We start from the raw sequence: 22549 nt of genomic DNA, 5'->3' as shown, positions 1-22549 counted from the left end.
CTGCTCATTGAAGATATTTTTCAGCTCCAGGACTTTAAGAGTTAAATGTATAATCAACCCTTTAGGGATCAAATTTCTGTCTCACGTGGAAAAAAAGTTACTTTCAGTTAAGAATTATGTCCTCAGTTGGTCACTTATCATCTCAAAGGGCGTATTTTATTATAAATGTCAATTCCACAAAATTATGTGTCCTGTAATACGTAATTATGTTCAAAATTGCATTTGAAATCTATTATTAACAGTTAACAGTGAACATTCTTAAAATAGTTATTACTCTTGGCCTTAACACAAAAAGCAATAATGGAGGTATTTTAGGGAGTTAAAAGCTGCAAGGCATTGGCCTCTGAATAAAGCCACTGCAGGTGTGTTTCTTAATGGGCTATTAATTTTATAGTGGGTGAACACAAAGGACAGAGACCATGTGTGTTTTTAAACTGTATTTGGTGTGGAGAAAGAGATGATGGCTGAAAAATATAAAGGTGGTGTGAAATGAGGCCAAATTGAACTTTCCCTGCTAAGGTGTAATCCTCCTTGCTTAGAATCAAAGCAAACTAATTTTTGCTCTTCCTGTTGTATTCCTTTTCTTTCCGCTACCACATAACAAAAGATTCCACAAGAAAGTATATAAAACTAGTACATCAGAAGTAATTAGAAATCATGACAATAAATAATAAATATCTAATTGCCCAAATTCAACATCTTCCTTCACAGACCAACTCCTTTTGCTGTTAGTACTAAGTCACCCAAATTCACAATCACAGAGTCAGTTTTGATCCTTCCTTAGCCCCCATACCTAATATCTTCTAGAATCTTGCTTCTTAGGGTGTGGGCTGTGGGCCATGAAATATGGGCACCACTTGGGAACTTGTTAGTGAGTGGTTAGGAGTTCCCAAGTGATGCCCATAGTGGGGATGGTTAGAAATGTCTGATTTCAGACTTCAGTCTTGTACACATTATAGTTTGAGAAGTTCTACTATAGAATCTTCCTTTGCATTGTTTCTCCTACCTTCCTCCTTCTTTCTGTTTACATTAAGTTATTTTTCACTGGGATGTACTTTTTCTACATTAGCTGTTTGGGCCCACCCTAAATTTAGATCTTCATTTCATTGCCTCATAATTCCTAGATTATTATTGTGTCTTCCTGCTCTAATTCATCCTACCTCTGCCTCAAGATTAGTCTTTCCAATATACCCAAACCTCTTCCTTCTTCTTAAAACTTTATTGGCTTTCCATTCCTTCTTTTTTTTTTTCAGCATATTATGGGGTTACAAAATGTTAAGGTTACCTATATTGCCCTTGCCTCCTCTCCCCCCTCGAGTCAGAGCTTCAAGCGTGTCCATCCTCCAGATGGTGCACATCACACTCATGTATGTGTATACTGACCCCCTCCTCCCACCTCCCACCTGCCCGACACCCGATAAATGTTTTTGTTTTTGTTTTTTTTTACATTTTGGTTACATTTTATATCTTTGCCTCTCTCTAGGAAGGGTTAGAGGTATACCCTTCCCCTCCAAAATGCTTACCACTTCCCTCAGATGTGGGTCTACCCACCCCCCACCCCCAAATCCCTGGTGAACATCACCACCATTTGAGCACCATAGTGTTAATCAGTCAGTACCAATTTGATGGCGAGTACATGTGTAGACCATTTTTCTGATCTTGTGTCGCCTCACTTTGGATAATGGGCTTAAGCTTAATCCAGGATAGTATACGTGGTGCTAGCTCACTGTCATTTTTTAGAATTGAGTAATATTCCATTGTGAACATAGACCAAATTTTAATAATCCACTCATGAATTGACGGGCACTTGGGTTGTTTCCACATCCTTGCAATAGTGAATTGTGCTGCAATAAACATTCGGGTGCAGATGTCTTTATTATAGAATGTCTTTTGCTCTTTGGGGCAGATGCCTAATACTGCTATTGCTGGATTGAATGGTATTTCTATTTTTAGCTCTTTGAGGTATCTCCAAATTCTTTTCCACAAAGGTTGCACTAATTTGCAGTCCCACCAGCAGTGTAAGAGTGTTCCTGTCTCTCTACATCCTCGCCAGCATTTGTTGTGTTGGGATTTCTTGATATAGATCAATCTCACTGGGGTTAGTTAGGTGGTATCTCATTGTGGTTTTGATTTGCATTTCTCTAATGATTAGAGATGTTGAGCATTTTTTATATGTTTGCAGGCCATTATTCTGTCTTCTTTGAAAAAGTTTCTGTTCATTTCCGTTGCCCATTTCTTGATGGGGTTGTTTGATTTTTTTATTGTTAATTCTTTTGAGTTCTAGATAGATTCTTATTATCAGACCTTTATCGGAAGTATAGAGAGCAAATATTTTCTCCCATTCTGTAGGTTGTCTATTTGCTCTAATAATAGTTTCCTTGGCTGTGCAGAAGCTTTTTAATTTGATCAGATCCCATTTGTTTATTTTTATTTTTTTATATCAACTTTTCTCTTTTATTTTTATTTTATTTTTATTTTTCCTCAAGGCCACATCAAAAGAATGAGACCATTTGTTTATTTTTGTTGCTGTGGTGATTGCTTTGGGAGTCTTCTTCAAGAATTCTTAGCCTAGGCCAATGTCTGAAAGGGTTTTCCCGACATCTTCTAGAATTCTTAAGGTTTCATGCCTAAGGTTTAATGGTTTTCCATTCTTGACTAAATAAACCCTTTTGACTAGCCCTCAAGACTCTAAAGAATATAATGCCATCCCTTCCCTTCAGCCCTATGTCTGACTGCTCTTCTTTCTGTACACACACCCTACAGCTTAGCATTACAGTTTCCTTCCTCTTTGTTTTAGTTCAAGCTGTTCTTTCCATGCGGAACACTCTTCCCTACAGCTCTGTTAAAATCCCCACCCTCTATTAAGTCTCATTTTCAATGCCACTCTTTTCTGATTCATTCATTCATTCATTGAATAAATATGTATTGATGACCCACATTCTTTGCCCACATTGGCTTACATTCTTCTAGGTACTAGGGATAAAGCAATGAACAAAACAGCTATAATCCTTGTCCTCACAGAACTTATATTCTACCGAGGGAAAACAGTCAATAAACAAAAAATAGGTAAAATATATGGTATGTTAAATGGTGATAAGTGCTAAAGAGAAATAAAAGAAGATAAAGGAGTCCAGGTGTGGTGGCTCATGCCTATAAGCCTAGCACTCTGAGAGGCCGAGGCAGCAGGATGGCTTGAGCTCAGGACTTTGAGACCAGCCTGAAGAAGAGCAAGACCTCCCATCTCTACTAAAAATAGAAAAAATTAGTTGGGCATGGTTGTACATGCCTGTAGTCCCAGCTACTCAGGAGGCTGAGGCAGGAGGATGGCTTGAGCCCAGGGGTTTGAGGTTGCTGTGAGCTAGGCTGACGCCACGGCACTCTAGCCTGGGCAATAGAGACTATGTCTTAAAAAAGAAGACGAAGAAGACAAAGGATATAGAAACAGCTAGGAATGAGGAGTGTCCTCCAACTAAATATCTTACCCTCTTTAAATACCCAGAGAACTTCCTTTATGATATGGTTATTTGTGATTTGTCCTATTTGCTCTGCTATTGACTTGAGACAGTGCTCAGTAAATAATGGTTAAAAGGAATGAAATGGATTGAAATAAATGAAATAGAAGTTGAAGAGAAGATAGAAACTGATATAGGGGTTGGTTAGGGAAGGCTCCTTGAAAGATATTTAATTTGGGCAACGCCTTGAAAGATGGGAGATGCTGGTTAGGAAGAAAAAGCTGAGTACGTTTTTTTTTTTTTTTTTTTTTGAGACAGAGTCTCACTCTGTTGCCTGGGCTAGTGTGAGTGCCATGACAGTATATTTTTAGTTGGACAATTAATTTCTTTCTATTTTTAGTAGAGATGGGGTCTCACTCTTGCTCAGGCTGGTTTCAAACTCCTGACCTTGAGCGATCCTCCTGCCTCAGCCTCCCATAGTGCTAGGATTACAGGCATGAGCCACCAGGCCCATCCACTAGTAAGTTGTTTTGATATATCTGTTCTTGAAAAGCTAAAAACCATTGCTTTATAAATGAAGGCTAATATGATGTGTAATTTTCTCTGTCTTTAAAACCAGTGTTTCAGAAGGGACGGGCCATAGACACTGGAGAAGTTGACATTGGTGCACAGGTCATGCAGACCATTCCACCCGGCTTATTCTGGCGTTTCCAGATTACTATCCACCATCCGATATATCTGAAATTCAATATTTCCTTAGCCAAGGACTCTCTACTGGGAATTTATGGCAGAAGAAACATTCCACCTACACACACGCAGGTATTTGATTTTATTGGCATTTTCTTGAATCCTTTTTGAGGGTGGTGTGTTGAACTGTTCGGGGTTTGCGACTTCTGAAGTGTGTGGGAGTCAAAGGTGAGGACAGAAAAATCTTTGTCATGAACAAATATCCAGAATAAAAACACTCATGCTAATGAAAGAAATGAAATGGAGAAATAAGAAATAGCATTTAGCAAGGCAGATTCAGAAAAGAGAGTTTAAGACAATATCCTGTAAGCTTGACCTCTGGTTCCTGGAGCAGGGTGATCATGAATTTCCCAGTTCTCTCATCTTACTTGGCTTTAATGTCCACACCCCCTTTGCTGGTTCCATATATCCGTGTCCCCTTGTCCCAGTGAAGGAATGTACATCCATCAGAAATTGGTAGGAAGTGAGTTGAAAAGGCAAGCTTTTGACTTACAGGTAGAAATTTTTCTTTGCTATTGTTAATAACTTAAATATGGAAAACCTCAATGGTTTATATAACCCTTTCATAGTCTCATTTCCCTTGTTTGCTTTCCTTTGTTTTTTCCCCCACATGGACCTATTTGAAACTCTGCTTCATCTAAGAAGTAGCAAAAGTAATCAAACTTCTGGGGCTGGCCTTTTTCCCAACAGATATGACTATAGTCAAAACCTTACCTCTGGGCCAGAATAGGAAGGGAATTAGAATGCCATTCGAATGTGACACTTAAAAAAAATGTTCAAGGAAATGTGTGTCATGTGTTTGTCTACTGATTATGAAAAAGGGGGAGGAGGGTCTTTTGAATTTTTAAATGTTACCACAGAGATAGTAAATTACATGAACGTTCTCAAATTTTTGACTGTTCATTTGCTTTAGAAATTGTATAACTGTTTTGATTTATAGGGAAGGTTATAGTAACATTTCTGAGTAGAATGTATATTTTCAAGTATCTTTTATCAGATACTTTAGTAAAATGTCAAGATTCTCCTGCATAATTCTAAACAAGATTTTTTTCTAGTTTTTGGTTTATTTATTTTTAAACAACTATTTTGAATACTCCCAAACTGAAAGATTTATAACATTTATATTAATAAGATAGTGAGGGCATTTTCAGAATTAGTAATATGCTTTTGAGTGTAAGTATGCTTAAGAAATAATAACCTCCTCTTCTACTTTGCCCACCTCCAAATCAAAGAAGTATGAGATAGAGCAGTTAAAGTTAGAGATGTTTATCAGTCTGGAAGAAAAAGTAGTGGCTTATATTTGTGTTTGTATTGGTTCCAGTTTGATTTTGTAAAACTAATGGATGGCAAACAGCTGGTCAAGCAGGACTCCAAGGGCTCTGATGATACCCAGCATTCCCCTCGGAACCTGATATTAACCTCACTTCAGGAGACAGGTTTCATAGAGTATATGGACCAAGGGCCTTGGTATCTGGCATTTTACAATGACGGAAAGAAGATGGAGCAAGTATTTGTGTTAACTACAGCAATCGGTAAGATGCTTTGCCTGTTCATACATTGAATTAACAGTAAAACTCTAGAAAGACACAATCAGTGATGAAAGTGATGCAGTTGTTATTTAAGCTTATTGCTTATTCTGTGTTAAAGTCATTATTCAGGATAGGTCACCAGTGAAGTTGTTTAAATGCTGATTAAGATTTTTTAAATGCTCCTTTATTTGCTGCTATTTTAGGATACTTGCTATGCACCTTTTTATGTGTTCTCAACAGGAATAATTACCTGGGTAATAGTATTACCAAGACTACATAGGTGAACAACTTTAGTGAAGAAGAGAATAAACAAGCAAAGCCATGTTAATTCAAGTTCTGTTATTTAAAAAAAAAAAGCAAATAGATATCTTTTTCGAATAGAAAAACTAGCATCAGTAAAGTTCTTCTTTAGAATAACTGATTCTAGAACCGTTAAGGCTTCAAAATACAACATAAGATTATTTAGAGAAAAAAGTATTTAGGATAATAACTTGAGTCATTCAAAGCCCCTTCTTTTAGAATTTCTTTTAGCTTGAAAATCGTCACAATGTCTCTTTCAGTGTGCCCATGGCCTTTTAAAACACATTTTTTGTTTTTTTGTTTTTATTTATTATTATTTTTATTTTAATATATTACAGGGTTACAAATGTTTAGGTTACATATATTGCCTTTGCCCCACCCGAGTCAGAGCTTTTTAATGCAATGCCTACACATCCTCATTCACTATCACTCTAGTTAGTTGGAGACATCTCACTCTTTTGTCATTTTTTTTTTTTTTTTGGTAAATACATTCCCCATAACCCTTTGTGTGAATAAAGCTAAGCTCTTTAGCAATTTTAGAGTCCTGAGGGTAAACAACTCATAGACACAGTATCATATTGTGTGAATTTTTCTAAAACACATGTCTTAAAAGAAGGGAAAGTATTTTACAGCTGTCAGTTTTCTATACAACTCTCACCACTTTATCCTTTAGTTAACCTGTTCAGCCATATGTTTAGGAAGATGTGTTGACTGTTAATAGATATACCATCTGTTCTTTATAACAATTATGTCCTATTTTTACTTGATGCTGAAGACCTTGAGTCAGTAGAAAATGATATTCCAGCCATAAGATTATCAAAAACTTTTCTCAAAAGTAATCAAAAAGGCAATAGAATGGAACTGATGATTTTTCCCCTAGAGAAAAACTCCACTAATCTTACATCTTCCAAAAACAAAGCATTTGTTAAATTAGGAAAAAAATATATTTTAAGTCATGTCACTGTTTTGCCACTCACAAACTCAATGAAGCAGATTCAACAGATGGACCTTTTATTATATTTTTCTATCAAGGCCTAGTTTTGATATTGTGCATGCTGATGAGTTATGAGAGGTTGAGTTTCTCCTAAAAAATTAGAGTAATTGTAAGATATAAAATATTTGTGAGGATTTTCTCTCTTCCTGTTATTCTTACCCTTAAGCTCAAGTTAAAACACTAACCAATCTATTAACCTTTCAAAAATCAATAGGCCCAGAAACATGCTTGGAGTTATTTCCTGTCTCTTACTTCCTCCCAAAAAGAACTTAACATTTGAGATCAAATTCCTATCATCCATTTATCAAGCTGTCAGTTTCATATGCAACGACATATTTGCTTTTTGTTTATTTAAGTCAGTTTATTTACTTTTCTGTTGTCTTTTTAAGATTTGAAACAATAGAAATGTTTCTCTTACTCTTCCACATAAAGAAAATTTAAGTAAATTTCAAAAAAAATCAAAAAGCATATAAGTCATTTACCCTAAATTCTCCACATTCATTTTTTTATGTTTTTAGTTTATATTAATCACAGTAAAATGAAACTAATATATTTAATTAAAGAAAGTAAGGTCTGTATGAATTTGTTCTAAATGCTGCTCATTCATCTATTTCATGATGATATTAGAATCAGTTGATTGATTCTTAACTATATCTGTCTGCTACTAACAAGAATCAAGACAGAATTAACAACTAACATTTACTAAATGACTAATATAGGTCACACACTGGCCTACAATTAATATATATTATTATCCAGTAGTATAGGCAGAATTGTCAATATCCCCTAATCCCAGGCAACCTGCTCTATAGCAGGATAATATATACCATTTATGAAGTGCCATTCTGCCCCTAGCATTTTACTAGATGCTTTATAATCAGTTATCTTGTTCGATTCTCATCACAACCCTGATAGCTCAGGTATCATAACACTTATATTACAAGTAAGGAAGCAGACACTTAAAAGGAGTAAATAACTTGGAAAGTTCTTACAGACAGCAAGTGGCAAAATTGGAATTTGAGAACTAGTATGTCTGATTCCAAAGCCCATGCCCTTTATACCATACTTATTCCATAATATTATTCATTACCTTTAGTTTCTCCCAGAAAAACTGCCAGAAACAAAACCCATCATCAACGCAGATGCAAATACCAAGGGGCTTTTGACTCTAGAATAAGAGCAGGGTTTTAAATATAGAAATTCAAAATTATTCTCAACTCTGGAACTGCCATCTAGTAAGTGGTTCAGAATTAAGATTTAAAATATAGAAGGTAAAGATTACTGGAGGCCAATAGAGAAACACATTCTTTTTCATCACCCATTGTTTATGTGTTCCTGCTGCAGCCAACTTCTTCCTGGAGTCCCTAGGCTGCCTCAGTGTCTCTTTGAAACCCAGTGGAAGTGGCAGCTTCCAAAACCTTCTATGTTGCCTTCTTTTCTCATTTGCATTGCTGGGGTTAAGCTCTATGCAGCAGTTTGAGCCCAGGGACAGTTCTTAGATAAGTCAATAAGATGTAGGGATTTTTATTTATTTTGATAGCAAACTTTATTAAATATTTTTTCCAGAATAGCTACATTCCCACAAGGCTGCTTCCATAAAATTGTCAATAGAATCTGGTGTGAAATTAAATTCAACTATATTTACTTTTGAAAGCTTCCTTCATGGCCTCCTATTAACCATGCAGGGCAGGGAAAAATCCAAATGTGGATTTAAAAATTGCCAGTACCACTTGGTATAAGAAAGATAGTTAATTAGAAAATGGAGAAAAAATTGTCCCATCTCTGAATGAAAAGAAAAATCTCTTTATGCCTTTTCATAATTACTTGTTAAATAAATTAAAGAATTTCTGAAAATGGCTAATATTTTAATGAGTTGAAAATGGTTGGCTCTTTGCTGAATGTTACATTCCAGCCAGCCCAGTTGTATTAATAGATAAGTAAATGTCACATGTCACTTGCTTATCCAGTTCAGTTTTCTAACACTGTGAACAAAGAACAGACCCATATAAACCTGCAAAAGGCAATGTGATGTGTTCACACAGTGGTGAGAATATTCATCTCCTCTGATTGATAATAGAGTGGCTATCCACACAGCCACTGGATTCATTCTTAGCTTTCTAAGAATACCCTCAATGGACTAGATACCCCTTTCTTCCTCTTGCTTTTATCCTGCCCAAGACAGAAATCCAACATCTAGATGACAAGTTCTTTAACTATGGAAGTTTACTATTTAAAGCATTCTCAATGTGGTGAGCACCTGCAGGGTCACCTGGGGTGTTTGTTATGATATAGGTTTCTGGGCTGCCACCCTCAGGGACAGATTCAGTAGATCAGGAGCTAAAGTCCAGGAATCTTCACCTTAAGTTCCCCAGGCAATCCTACTGATAAAAGTGGTCCACAGACCGCAATTATAGAAATGCTATTTCTTGACCCTCATTATAAATTGTCACTCTCATTGCTCAGTGGAAGATGCCAGGACCACCTCCTATAATCTCTCCTAATGAGAAATAGCTTAGTTAAGTGAAACTTGATGAAGCAGATAATTTGGATTGAAAAGGGAAAAATTGGTACATAAGAGAAGCGTGAGATTAATAGGCCAGATCATAAAATTCTGAGTCCAAGAGTACTAAGTATGGGAAATTTACTGAAAGGAATAATGAGAAGAAGATAAAAAACACACACATACAAAACTACAAGAGTAAAGCAGAGGTACCATAATTGTTCATAGACTTAGAATGTAATCATTATTATACTCAATTACAATGTTAAATGACAAACATTTTTTATGTCATTGTAAGAGACTGACATTTGTATAACATTATAGTTTTTAAAGGAAGTTACCACAAGACTTATCAAAGTTATGTTGCACTGCACATATTTAAGTCACCAGAACTACCTATGGGTACCTACAAAAGTTTCTCAATTCATCTGAAACCTATTCTTCTCTAAGAATGGATTGAAAGGAAATTAGTGGCAGAGAACTGATAAGCATTTACAGTCAAGAAAGCATTTCTCAACGAAATACTTAGGTTCTAATGCTTTTAGTGGTGGTGAATTTAATATGACCACTTACTTTAAAAGCCTCCCATTGTCACTTATTAATGAAAATGAAACAGTGAATATCATATTTATGCTGTCAAGAATAGTAGATTAAATTTTCTAAGTTGCTAGAGAAAAAAAATTTATTTGCTGCAACCTAAATTTGAAAAATAAACAGTGTTTAGTCTTCCGGGTTACATTTTTAAGCCTGTTTTGCTTTTGAGAAATGTTCTATGATCCTGGTACATTTTTAGTTTTATCATGAATACCTTTTAAGAATACAAGTCATCTAGACCATTTATGCACTTTAGAGATAAGGTTGGTTTTTATTTCCATTCTGATTAGCCAATTCAGCAAATCCAGAGCCCTTTTCATAATTTTGTAACACATGTGACATCTTATAGGGGTCTTTGGCATCTGATTTTGAAGAGTAAGTGTTCCATAAACAGCAGAGGGCAAGATTGTCATAGGCCCAGAGTTCCTGCAATGAAAAAAATTAAAGATTCTACACCCTGGATGTTTGTTCACTTTTTTGTTTTTCTCTGTATTAATAGAAATAATGGATGACTGTTCAACCAATTGCAATGGAAATGGAGAGTGTATCTCTGGCCATTGCCACTGTTTCCCAGGATTCCTTGGACCTGACTGTGCTAGAGGTAATGTTTCTCTATTATTGTGATTGGTTTAGGGAAATAGATGTCATTTGAGAACTCAGAATTAATAGTAGTAGTAATAGTAGCAGTAGCACTAGCAGCAGTTACTGCAGCAGTGCCCCCTACTGCTGCCGCCAAAAGCTGAGCACTTCCCATACCAGGTACCGTTCTGAATACTTTGTGTCACATCATTTAATTCCTACTTCCTACAATAGCCCTATGAGGTAAGTCTACGATTATAGTATTTTTATGGGCAAAGAAATAACCTCAGAGAGGTTAAGTGACTCAGCCAGGGTTACCTAACAGCTGGGATTTGTGCCTAGGCTGTCTGACCCAACCACTACATGATGTTTATATTTCCTTCATAAATTAATTCATAATGGACTGAGTTTAAAAGCAGGCAAAGTTGGTAGCTGCTTATACACACCAATGTACCTGGAAGGAGAGGGTAATCACCAGATGAGTAAGTAGCCTAGAAAGTAAAGACTTGGAAAGTCAGAAGTTAAATTTAGCAAACTTCATTGTTTCCTAGATTTGCCCATAGTTTAATTTTTGAAAAGCTTTAGGTAAATCACACCATGTTTTCCCATAGACTTATAATTATTATTTCAGAGATACTTTCTGCTCATTTCCAATGTTTTCTATTTAATTACACAACTTTGAAAGATAATATTTTATAATTTGAATAACTGCCTATTTAATGCTTTTTAAAATTTGAGGTTTTGCTTCCTAAAAGGAATATACATCTGCTTGAGGAATAAAAACTGTAAGAAAGAAAAACCATAGCATAAAATAATAATAATGATAATAGTTTAAGAGTATGGTGAGATCAAAAGCAAATACTTGATGCAATTTCTCCACTAAGGATATCTTTATAATTTATCTTTACCCCACTCCCATAAGAGGAAAATTTCTATGTTGGTAATCATAAACATGTACCTATTTAATAAAGGATAAGACAGAAATAGTACAATTTTTTGCCTGAAATATTATACAAGAATCAATAGACAATTGCTCTTTAGAGATTTCGAAAGTATTATGAGAACATTACAAGTTCATTTGCCAACCTTCAGATTCATGCCCTGTGCTTTGTGGTGGGAACGGAGAATACGAGAAAGGACACTGTGTCTGCCGGCATGGCTGGAAGGGGCCAGAGTGTGATGTTCCGGAAGAACAATGCATTGACCCAACGTGCTTTGGCCATGGCACCTGCATCATGGGAGTCTGCATTTGTGTGCCAGGATACAAAGGAGAAATATGCGAAGAAGGTCAGAGCCCCATTTTAATCTATTGCTTCAGGCTTTTTCTCTTACTGAATCATCCACGGTGTCATTCCGCACTTCTAGTAAAGATGCTAGTGGTCTTTGCAAACAATAAATGACCAGCATGTTCTTAGTACGTGAATCAGGGGGTTGGCTCCAGGGTAGCTCTTATCTCTTCTAACAGTCTGATATTACACATGAGGCCATATCTGTGACACTTGTAGAACAGTAATGAAAAATAGTATTTCCCACCCCTCATTTCTAACACTGTTTTATAACTTAAGAATTTCCGTACCGATGATTTTAGGTGTTAAGTCATATGCTTTCCTTATTACAGAGTGCATTTTGCTACCTTTCACTTTAAAACACACAATAAAAATAATAATATATGCACATTTGGAGCCATTTTGCAAACGTTTTCTTTTGGAGTGATTTGTAATTACCATTATTATTACTGCTTTATATTATTTATTTTTACATACCTCATGCTGAAATCTGACCTCCATGCCTAAGGAAGCAGGCCTGCCACTAATGAGTTTCAAAGCAGTGCCTTTAAATTAAATTCATCCCAAAGGAGTCTTTACCTAAATTTTTTTTTTTTTGAAATAGCAAGTTTTATCATTTAAAGAGACACACTGGAAAATAAGTTTACTAGTAATCAGACCTTTTTCATGCCACATTTCTCAAACACGACTGATTTCAGAAATAATATTAAACCATTACCATGGGAGATGGTCTCATCACAACTGTTGTTCGGGAAAGAGGCTGCTGAAAATGCACAATAATTGCTTTTTAAAGATGGTTCATTAAGACTATTACACAGCATTCTAAAGAGTTTAATCTCATTCCACTCCATGAACAAGCAAGGCTTTAGCTTTTCACCTCCCATTAGGAATAGTAGAATTTTGGTGTAAAGATTATATCTGTTCCAATAAATGGCATTGGGCCTAGACAAGGCGCTGGAGTTCCTGAGTTACTTTTGGAAATTGTTTTTACGGTGATCCAACTGCAATCATTAGGTTGTAAATTCAGATGTTATATGGACACAAACAGAGTTAGCAAAAAAATGGTGTGTATCACATCTACAACTTGCCATGAAAAACTTGTAACCTAATTAATTTAGGCCCTTCTAATTTAAATGCTGTAAGCAGTTGAAAAAGGACTTAGCTTAAATTTGCTTTCTCCAAAGTCACTAAGAAAATTTGTAGAATAACCAAGTGAGCAAGAAAGAATGCTCACTTAATGGTGTACATTTTTCAAATACAACAGCACAGACATCGCAGATCAGGAGTCAACAGGCTAAACCAGCCCTATGGATGGGTTTTGTTTGGCTACTGCTGCTGTTGTTTAATGTAATTGTTTGTCAAAATTTAAAAGTAGAGAAGTGTCATATGAAAATCCCTATTTCTAGCCTCTCTTGAACACTAGAAAATCTGGTGACCCTGGGCCCACATTGCTACATGGTGGCAATCAACTAAAGCCAAGTAGCAGCAGTACCCTTTAAAAAGGACACTTGCTTTCAGTTTGCTCTCAACACACCTTATTTTCTTACATCCAGCCCATTTCATTCTTGTATGCCACCTGCCTGGCCCCTTCGGCCGTATGACTTTGTGGCTCTGATTTAAGTATGACTTACATGATTTAAATATGACATACATGAATATATTGAAGCAGTCATTTTAATAAAACAAGCTATATTATATTAAATTTTATTTTATTTATTAAAATTGTGCTTTAATATAACAAAATGACCTCCTAAAAAATGATTCTATACTTTGGACTTTCCCTTTCCCTTCAAATGATGAATCAAATGAGATATACCTTCTGGTGTATATTTGCTGGTTAGCTCAGGTGTTAAAATATTGTGCTAATGACCCTAAGATCTTGGGGTAATTATAATGGCAATAACACTGATTATAATAGTGCTTAGTTAGACTTAGTCTCTTCCATAGCCACAAGCCACACCCAAAAACAAGTCCAGTGTTGCAAATACAGGCAGGTTATATCCTTCTATTTCCTTTGCTGGAAAAGTAATTCAAAGCATACATCCTGATTATGATGAGTTATTTTAGTCTCATTTGTATGGGAAGACTAGAAATTTGGAAATCAAATGGCTACTCATTTAAAAGTACAGAACAATTTTTCCCCAAGGTGAGCATAGGAACCTACCTCTAAAATAGTTTATACATTTATTAGAATGTGTACAAAAATTTCCAGACTTGCAGAATCAGAGACAAGTGGAATTGAGTCTGTGCTATTTAAAGACATTGAAAACTATGTCACAGTGTCCTGATAGTAGAAGCCATAAAGAAAAGAATTTTTAAATTAAGTTTAAAACATTGCACTTTTAGTGCTTTGTTAAAACATGAGAGATTATAATAAATTGATGTAAATTGTATTATATTATGCAATAGCAGTCACCTTACCCAATATTTTGAATAGTCCAAACTTTAATAATTTATATAAGCTCTGGACACATCAAGTAAAAATCCTTTCTGGGAACAGAAAGGATAATGAATGACTTGCCAAAATTTCTTGGCTTTTCTGAAAAGCCAAGGAATTTTTATTAAAGGCCCATAGTGGTCCACCCACCTATTTGTGTGGGAGTACTACAACAATTTCACACAGCATATGTGTGGTTTCCTTCTCCTTGTAAATTTAGGTTGCAACCTTTACTATACCCTACCATATTTTTCAGTGTTAATAATCTTCTGGTTTGAACAATGTTTGCATGAGTCATTTTATTATCCAATTAAAGCAGCATTAATTATATATTTAATAATACTGGAAAATCAATATACCTCAGTTTCATTATCCTGAGGTCTGCTGGCCGTACCTGTTCACTATTAACCTTTCCCCACCCCCCTTTTTTGTGCCTTCAGAGGACTGCTTAGACCCAATGTGTTCCAGCCATGGCATCTGTGTAAAAGGAGAATGTCACTGCTCTACTGGCTGGGGAGGAGTCAACTGTGAAACTCCACTTCCTATATGTCAAGAGCAGTGCTCAGGACATGGGACTTTTCTTCTGGACACTGGAGTGTGCAGCTGTGATCCCAAGTGGACAGGATCTGACTGTTCAACAGGTATATTGGGGTTATTTCTTTCTCCCCCTTCTTCCACTCCTAAGTTCTATCTGCTCCTTCCCTTAAGGTAGTGTTTCTTAAAGTGTGATCAAAATGCCTTTGTAGGTAATGAGGGGCATCAGGTATTTCCTAGGTTAGTATTTCACTGCATCTTTATTTACAACATGCTCTTACCTGTTTTTTCATCTTATTTTTCATTGTTATAGGTCTGTGCTTGAACTTCTGGCTTCGTTCGGAATGCTTCTATAGCTATTTCATACATTCCTAAGTCTCCTATTAGCAGTTCTATGCAGATTATTTCAAATCCATATCTCCCCTAAATTTGAATAATCTAGCATTTCTAACCATATGTTGAATATTTCCACTGGGTGTCCCATCACCTAAAAATGCAACTTAGCCTAGGAACTCGACTCCATTTAATGTATTGCCATATTGCTGTCCAGTTACTATTTCCACAGCACTGCTTTTCTTTTTCCATTCCCTACCCTGACATCTTTCATAGTTCCCCATTGTCTGTAGATAAACTTTGGCTATCCTGGCCTTATTATCAAAAGCCCACCACAAACTATTCTAAATCTCTTTCTCCAGCCTATCTTCTACTTCAGCTTCCTGCATAAATCCCTCATTCTGCCAAAGAAATCTATATGCTCTCCTTATCCCCAGTGCATTGTATTTTTACACTTTTCTCCATGCCTTTTCCTGAGCATGCAATGCTATTACCTTTCTATCTAGGGAAATCCAACCCATCTACTAAGACCAACTATAATCTTAGCCATTCCATAAAATCTTCTCTGATCACATCTATAGGGACCCCCTGAAATCTTACCGTACATATTGCTAGAGCACACAAAAGGCATTCCAATGTAGGCATTTGTGCACTTGGCTTATTTTTTCATCGAATTGTAAGGACTGAAAATAATGGACCAGTTTTTAAATCTTTTATTTTTAATTATTATGGATACATAATAGTTGTATACCTTTAAAGGGTACATGGGATGTTTTGATACAGGCATAAAATGAGAATTAATCAAATAAGGGTAATTGAGGTATCCACCACCTCAGGCATTTAACATTTCTTTGTGTTAGGAATATTCCAATTCCACTCTTTTAGTTATTTTAAAGTATATCCCAACTTGTTGTTGATTATAGTCACTTCATTGTGCTATCAAATATTATTCATACCATCTAACTATCTAACTGTAATTCTGCACCCATTAACCATTTCCAGTTTATCTCCCGCTTCTCCTACCCATCCCAGCCTCTGGTAATCATCATTCTACTCTGTCTCTGTGAGATCAATCATTTTTAATATTTGGGTTCCACATATGAGTGAAAATATGTGAGATTTATCTTTCTGTGCTTGGCTTATTTCACTTAACATAATATTCTCCAGTTCCATCCGTGTTGTTGCAAATGGCAAGATTTCATTTTTTGTGGCTATATAATACTCCATTGTGTTGATGTACGATGACTACATTATCCATTCATCCATTGATGGACACTTAGGTTAATTCCAAATCTTGGCTATTGTGAATAATACTGCAATAAACACAGGAGTACAGATATCTTCTCAGTATGCTGATTTGCTTTCTTTTGGATATTTACCTAACAATGGGATTTCTGAGTCATTTAGTCATTCTATTTTTAGTTTTCTGAGGAACTTCCATACTGTTTTCCATAGTGGTTGCACAAATTTACATTCCCACCAACAGTTTATGAGGGTTCCCCTTTCTCCACATCCTCTTCAGCATTTGTTATTGCCTGTCTTTTTGATAAAAGCCATTTTAACTTGGGTGAGAGGATATCTCATTGTAGTTTTGATTTGTATTTCTCTGATGATTAATGATGTTGAACATTTTTTCATATACCTGTTGGCTATTCGTGTGTCTTCTTTTGAGTATGACATTTGAATATGTCTATTCAAATCCTTTTAATGGGTCATTCTTTATATCATTTTTTTCTTATGTTCAAACCAAGTACTCATCAAATAAGTAGAATTAATAAATGGTAACTCCCACAAAGCCTCTGCCCATGAATTTTATTAAACATTTAAAATGACATGTGGTAAGCAGGAAGGATTGGTGTACTGTGGGATTTTTTTGTACCACTGAATTAGCTTGTGAACTGAAAAGTCTATGATCCTATACTGTAAGGAAACAGAAAGATCCATCTGTTAAGAGAATTACTTCTAACATAATACTTCACTCTAATTCTAACAATCCTTCACTGAAATTTTGTTGCCTTGGATAGAAATAATATGGGAGAGGGGATTGCATTTTACAATTTCAGAAAATGATCAAAATGCTAAAGGCAATCTAATAATTAAAATGCACAACCATTCATTTATATATCTAACAAATAAACGTGTGCCTGCTGGTACTTGGCATGGTGCTTGGTGCCAGGGATATTGTGGTGAACAAGATGGATGTGGTCCTTGTACTGATGAGTCTTACAGTCTAGTGGGAGAGACATGTTGAACAAGTTAGAAGACGGTCACAAAAGGAAAGTTGCTGGATATTATGAGACTGTACAGCAGGCACCTAGCCTGGCTATTAGTTAATTTACTAAATGTTATTGAACACCTTCTATCCTTCCATGTGTCAAATACAGTATCATGACCTGAAGCTTCAAGTTCAAAATGATAATATTAATGTTAGTATTAGTTATAGCAAACATTTATATAACAATCATTATGTATTCGTCACTATTCTAAGCATTGTACATGTATTAATTCACTTTATCCTCATAACAACCCTATAAGTAAAATAATTCTGTATACTTTACAGTTGAGGGAACTGAGGCACAGAGAGGTGAAATAACTTGCCCAAAGTCTCCCATATAACAAGTGACAGAGTCAGAATTTGGACTAAGGTATTCTGGCTTCCCAGTCTATGCATTTAACCACTGTACTGTACTGTCCTCTAGGAGCCCATCATCTCATTCACCACATATAAAACAGTATTATTATTGGACCCTGTGCAGGGCCATGTGCCACAGAGCACAAAGAAGGGAACAGTAGGTTATTTCAGTGAGAAGAGGCCTTATAGTCAGGTAAGGCTTTGTAGAAGTTATAACATTTAAAAGATAATTGCATGCTTGTCAGGTGGACAAGAAAGGAAAGAACATTCCAGGCAGAAGGATTAGCTTAAACAAATAGAGATATGAATCTAAATGACACATTTGGGGACTTGCAAGCCATTGGGCATTGCTGCAGCCTAGGAGTGCAGAAGGAGATAAAACCGGTAGGATGAGCAGGGCCAGAATATCTGTTGGGGGTTTTATTTACATGCCATGCTGAGGATTTGCATTTCCTCTTGACACAATAGGAAAGCACTGAGTAATTTGAAAGAAGCTACATTTGAGATAGACCACTCTGACAGCAACTGAGAAGACTGATTGGAGATGGACAATATAGGGAACCAAGAGACAAGTGCAGTGTGATTATTGGAGTAGTCCAGGAGCATGATGGTGAAGAGGGCCTGAACTAAAGCTGGAGTTTTGAGAATAGCAAGGTGGAGACAGACCAGAAAGGAGTTACCATGGTAGATGGGAAAGAGAGAGGAGCCACAGATAACTCTTTTGGGTGACTAAGTGAAAAGGAAGAACCACCAGCTGAGGGAGAACAGGTAGACGTGGAAAAGCAGGTTTGGGGCAGAGGGGCCCAGCCATGGTGAGCTCAGTTGTGGGTGTGCTACTTTGGAGGAGTCTGCAGAAGATCCACATGGATATGTCCAGTGAGGGGTTGATAGTCAAGAATGAACTTACAGAAGAATTCTGAGCTAGAGTCAAATATTTGGTATATCATTCAGACCACAGGAATGCATGTTATTGTCCAGGGAGAGTGTGGGAAATAGGAAGAAAGAAAGTCAGAACCCTAGAGACACTAACACTTAATGTCTTTATCATGATAGGGTTCTTCACTGTGAGTCAAAAACTTGTTTCTTTATATGTGACTTGATAAGCATGTATTGATTGAGTAATGATCCCATATCATATAATTGCTCCTTCAGACCACTCACATCTCTCATCTTGCCTGATGCCTCAGAATTGGGTAAAGTTCCTGATAACATACCATTCACCAGTTGCATAAGTTCAAATATTTGTATTTCCAATTAATTGACGTTAAATATAATGGACTGAGAGTTTCTCTTTCTCTTGCCCACTTCACTGCTTAATACACAAAGATGTGCATAAGTCCTGTCGGCAAAGAAGAAAATGACAGAAGGGGAGGAAAAGGCTAATTATGAACATGCCTGTAAACTCTCCCCTTTTCAGGATGAAGTACCCTAACTCCCTCACACTCCTCCTTCACCCTAAACCACCCTTACCCACCAAAAAAAGCAAATTATGAGAGAAAAATGATAGCCCTATAGAATATTAGATCTAGAAGAAAGTATAAATATCCGGTTCAGTATTTCTCAAATGTGGTAGTCTCTAGTCCACCTAACTCAGCGTCCTTACGGATTCTAATGCACTGAGATACAGAGAAGTTAAGCAGTTTGCCCCAAAGTGTGAGATCTACAATACTGGTCAAACCTCCTTATTTAATTGTTCATTTACCATTGATTTAGTCCCTATTACATCTGCATGAGTATGTGAGGCAATGGTATATAAAGAAGGATGAAACATCTATATTTGGGGAGACAATTGTGACTGAAGATGCAAAATATCTTCCATTAAAGGCTAAAAAGAAAGAAAGAGGGAGATACAATGTTTAAAGAGTACTTAACATTACCTGACAGTCTAGGAAGTGGTCACAAAGGACTTCACAGATCATGAAGGTCCCTGTATGCTGTGCCTGGGAGTTTGGATTTAATCCTGATAATAATAGGAAAGCCATCGAAAGGGTTTAAAAAATGCCATGTGCTTGCATGTTAGGAAAGTCACTCTGGAAATGGTTTGAAGAATAAATTTAAAAATGATGAAAACTTGATATAAGGGAATTTAAGTGCAGATGGAGAGGAAAGGACAGATGTGAGAGAGGTTAGGATATAAGACTTGGTGTCCATGTGGGTGGAAGAAAAGGCAGGAATTTCCACTGATTGTGATTTCTACATTGGGAAATGGGATGAATGGTAGCACTACTAACTGAGATATGAAATATTCATCTATTAAAGCAAATTTTCATTGAGCATCTACTGTGTGCTATGTGCTACATTCTTGGGATCCATCAGTGAGGAAAAACAAAGATTCCTGCATTAGTGGGGTTTACAGTCTGGCAGGGAGAGACAGACAGTAAACAATGATCAAAAAACATATGAGTTTTTGAAATGTGAGGAAACTAAGAACCAGGGAGGTTAAATAACTAGCCCAAGGTTATAGACCTGGCTAATTGCAAACCTGCTAGTAGAAAGCAGCTCTGCTGATTTTATGCTGTGTCCAGGATTCTTTTCAGCCTCCCATGCCTACCCTTACCAAAGGAAGAAGGAGTTAGCCAAGGAGCTAGAACTCAGGTGAATAGATTAGCTTACTGAAAAGAAGATGAAGGACATCAAATACCAAGTGCATGAATGACACATTTTTGTCCAGAGATCCTAGACCAAAGCCATGTTCATCCACTGTGGACCCAATAGAAAAAAGGTCACTAAAAAGCATCTTTTGTTCACAGAAGCAAAAGCCTAGATAGATATGACCCAAAACTTAGCAGCCTCTTGGGCAAAAGGCTTCCTAATAAAACTACCAAATTGAAAAATAGGGGAAGAAAGTGCCTTCCAAATCTCCGGTGTCATGGTAGGAATAGTCCTTCTGTGATTTTTAAGCTCCATAAAGGTTGTTCCCACAGAGCATATTTAACCATCTAGATGATCTCACTGTGCAGACTTTTAATTGAGTGTGCTCAGCACAGGAAGCAATTTAACATCTGATTCTTATAATGGATCATGTCATTTCAAAGGTGGATATGCTCTCTGCCATTGATCATTTTCTTCCTCTAAGCATGCAAAGCTTAGCTGTTAGCATGTTAACTGTGCTGCTCTGATACCAAGGGGACTGCAGTGAACGGTTTACTGATTATTTTCAGTCTGTATTTCTAGGTACATTGAATATTGTTAGCAGCTCTAAACTGATACCTGATATAGGCTTCTTTAACCTGATGATCTCATGGCGCTTCACAAAAGTTAACGCATTAGTCTTTAAAATTACCTAAAGAGGAATACAATAGAAGCTTGTTATAACGTGCTCTAGATTTGGATACACCACAGGTCAAATTATGCCTTAAAACATAACTCCTTGTCATGAAATCTCTATAATACATTTAACCTATTCTAAAGGTAGTGGCCCTAGCCTCTGAGCTCAGCATTGTAAAACATGCCTACTATATTTCTTTTGTACAATCTGGCTTCTCTGATCATAAGTCTTTGAGGGGGAGCTTAAATGCAGAGCTTAGAACTTTGTATTCCTTTCTTCTTGATGAAACTTCTGAGCCACTCCCTCTATCATTACTTATAAATAACTGACAGCAAAATTTATAGAAGGTAAGCATTCAGTAGAGAGGATAACTCTTGCCCTTTCTCTACTACAATCCCCTCATATTATAGTATGTCTTAGAAGTGGATTAATCAGCTAGAGAGATGTAGAACACTAGGCCCTGAGGTACTTCTGAACATACTGTTTGCTAGACAACAGAAATCATATGGCATACTATCATCCTCTACCCCATCCAAGAAGGGCTAGTTTCTGAAGATGTGAGAAAGCTTTGTTAGAAGGATATTTGTTTCTAAGCCATCCTATGGCATGTGTCCATCTTATCCATCAGAGAGAGAACAGTATATGTATGTGTGTGCATGCATTCACAGCACAGTGACCTTGAGTAACTCCCTTAACCACTTTGGTACTGCGCTCACTGGTGGAGAAACCTTGTCCACAGCTGGCACTTATAGTCCGCACGATAGTTTGTGCTGTGCATTGACGACGAATCCGTTTTGCTCTTGTGTGATGAGGAAAGCTTTAAAGCACTGAAAGCTTGTTTTACTTTACAGGCAGCTTTACTTGTAATGTAAATCAGAATAGGTAACATATACATGTATGTTTTCATTACGTTATTTTTAAATGTTCACAATTTTATTTTGATAAATGAAAAATTAGAAAAGTCATATCTCAGCTGTCGGCTAAAGTTGCTGTGCGCATTCATCTGTGGCTATCAACTATAGTCGATGCTCATACCAAAGTGGTTAACTTCTTTGAGTCTCAGCTACCTTATTTGTGAAATGGTAGCAGAATAGCCAAATGGTCCTTGAGGCCTTTTTCAACACCATGATCTATGATTCTTGATGCTGTATATTGGTCTATTGCCACTGATTATGAATGGTTTGCAGGTACAGTCCATAAACTCTCTTCACTCCATATTGTTTATGGTGAGAAAATATTAATCATAAATAGTTTTGTTTTCATTATAAGGACATCCATACTTTGATATATAGACCATGTTGTTTGAGGATTTACCTCTATATATGGAGATACACATATACACATCAACATTTATGTGTATATAT

General features: G+C 36.4%; 1 protein-coding gene across 4 annotated transcripts in view; it reads left to right on the top strand.

The window, feature by feature from the left end:
• TENM1 (teneurin transmembrane protein 1) overlaps positions 1 to 22549 on the top strand; it is a 779956-nt gene that overhangs the window by 528425 nt on the left and 228982 nt on the right. For all 4 annotated transcript variants that reach the window (XM_012759551.3, XM_012759555.3, XM_020284904.2 and 1 more), the window contains 5 exons: positions 4072 to 4271; positions 5521 to 5731; positions 10616 to 10717; positions 11788 to 11982; positions 14859 to 15059. In XM_012759551.3, coding sequence (XP_012615005.1) covers positions 4072 to 4271; positions 5521 to 5731; positions 10616 to 10717; positions 11788 to 11982; positions 14859 to 15059 — 909 coding nt within the window. The remainder of the gene's footprint in view (positions 1 to 4071; positions 4272 to 5520; positions 5732 to 10615; positions 10718 to 11787; positions 11983 to 14858; positions 15060 to 22549) is intronic.

The sequence above is a fragment of the Microcebus murinus genome, chromosome X (genome assembly GCF_040939455.1).
Source record: "Microcebus murinus isolate Inina chromosome X, M.murinus_Inina_mat1.0, whole genome shotgun sequence".
NCBI lineage: Eukaryota > Metazoa > Chordata > Mammalia > Primates > Cheirogaleidae > Microcebus > Microcebus murinus.
This window is presented reverse-complemented; position numbering and strand designations above follow the sequence as displayed.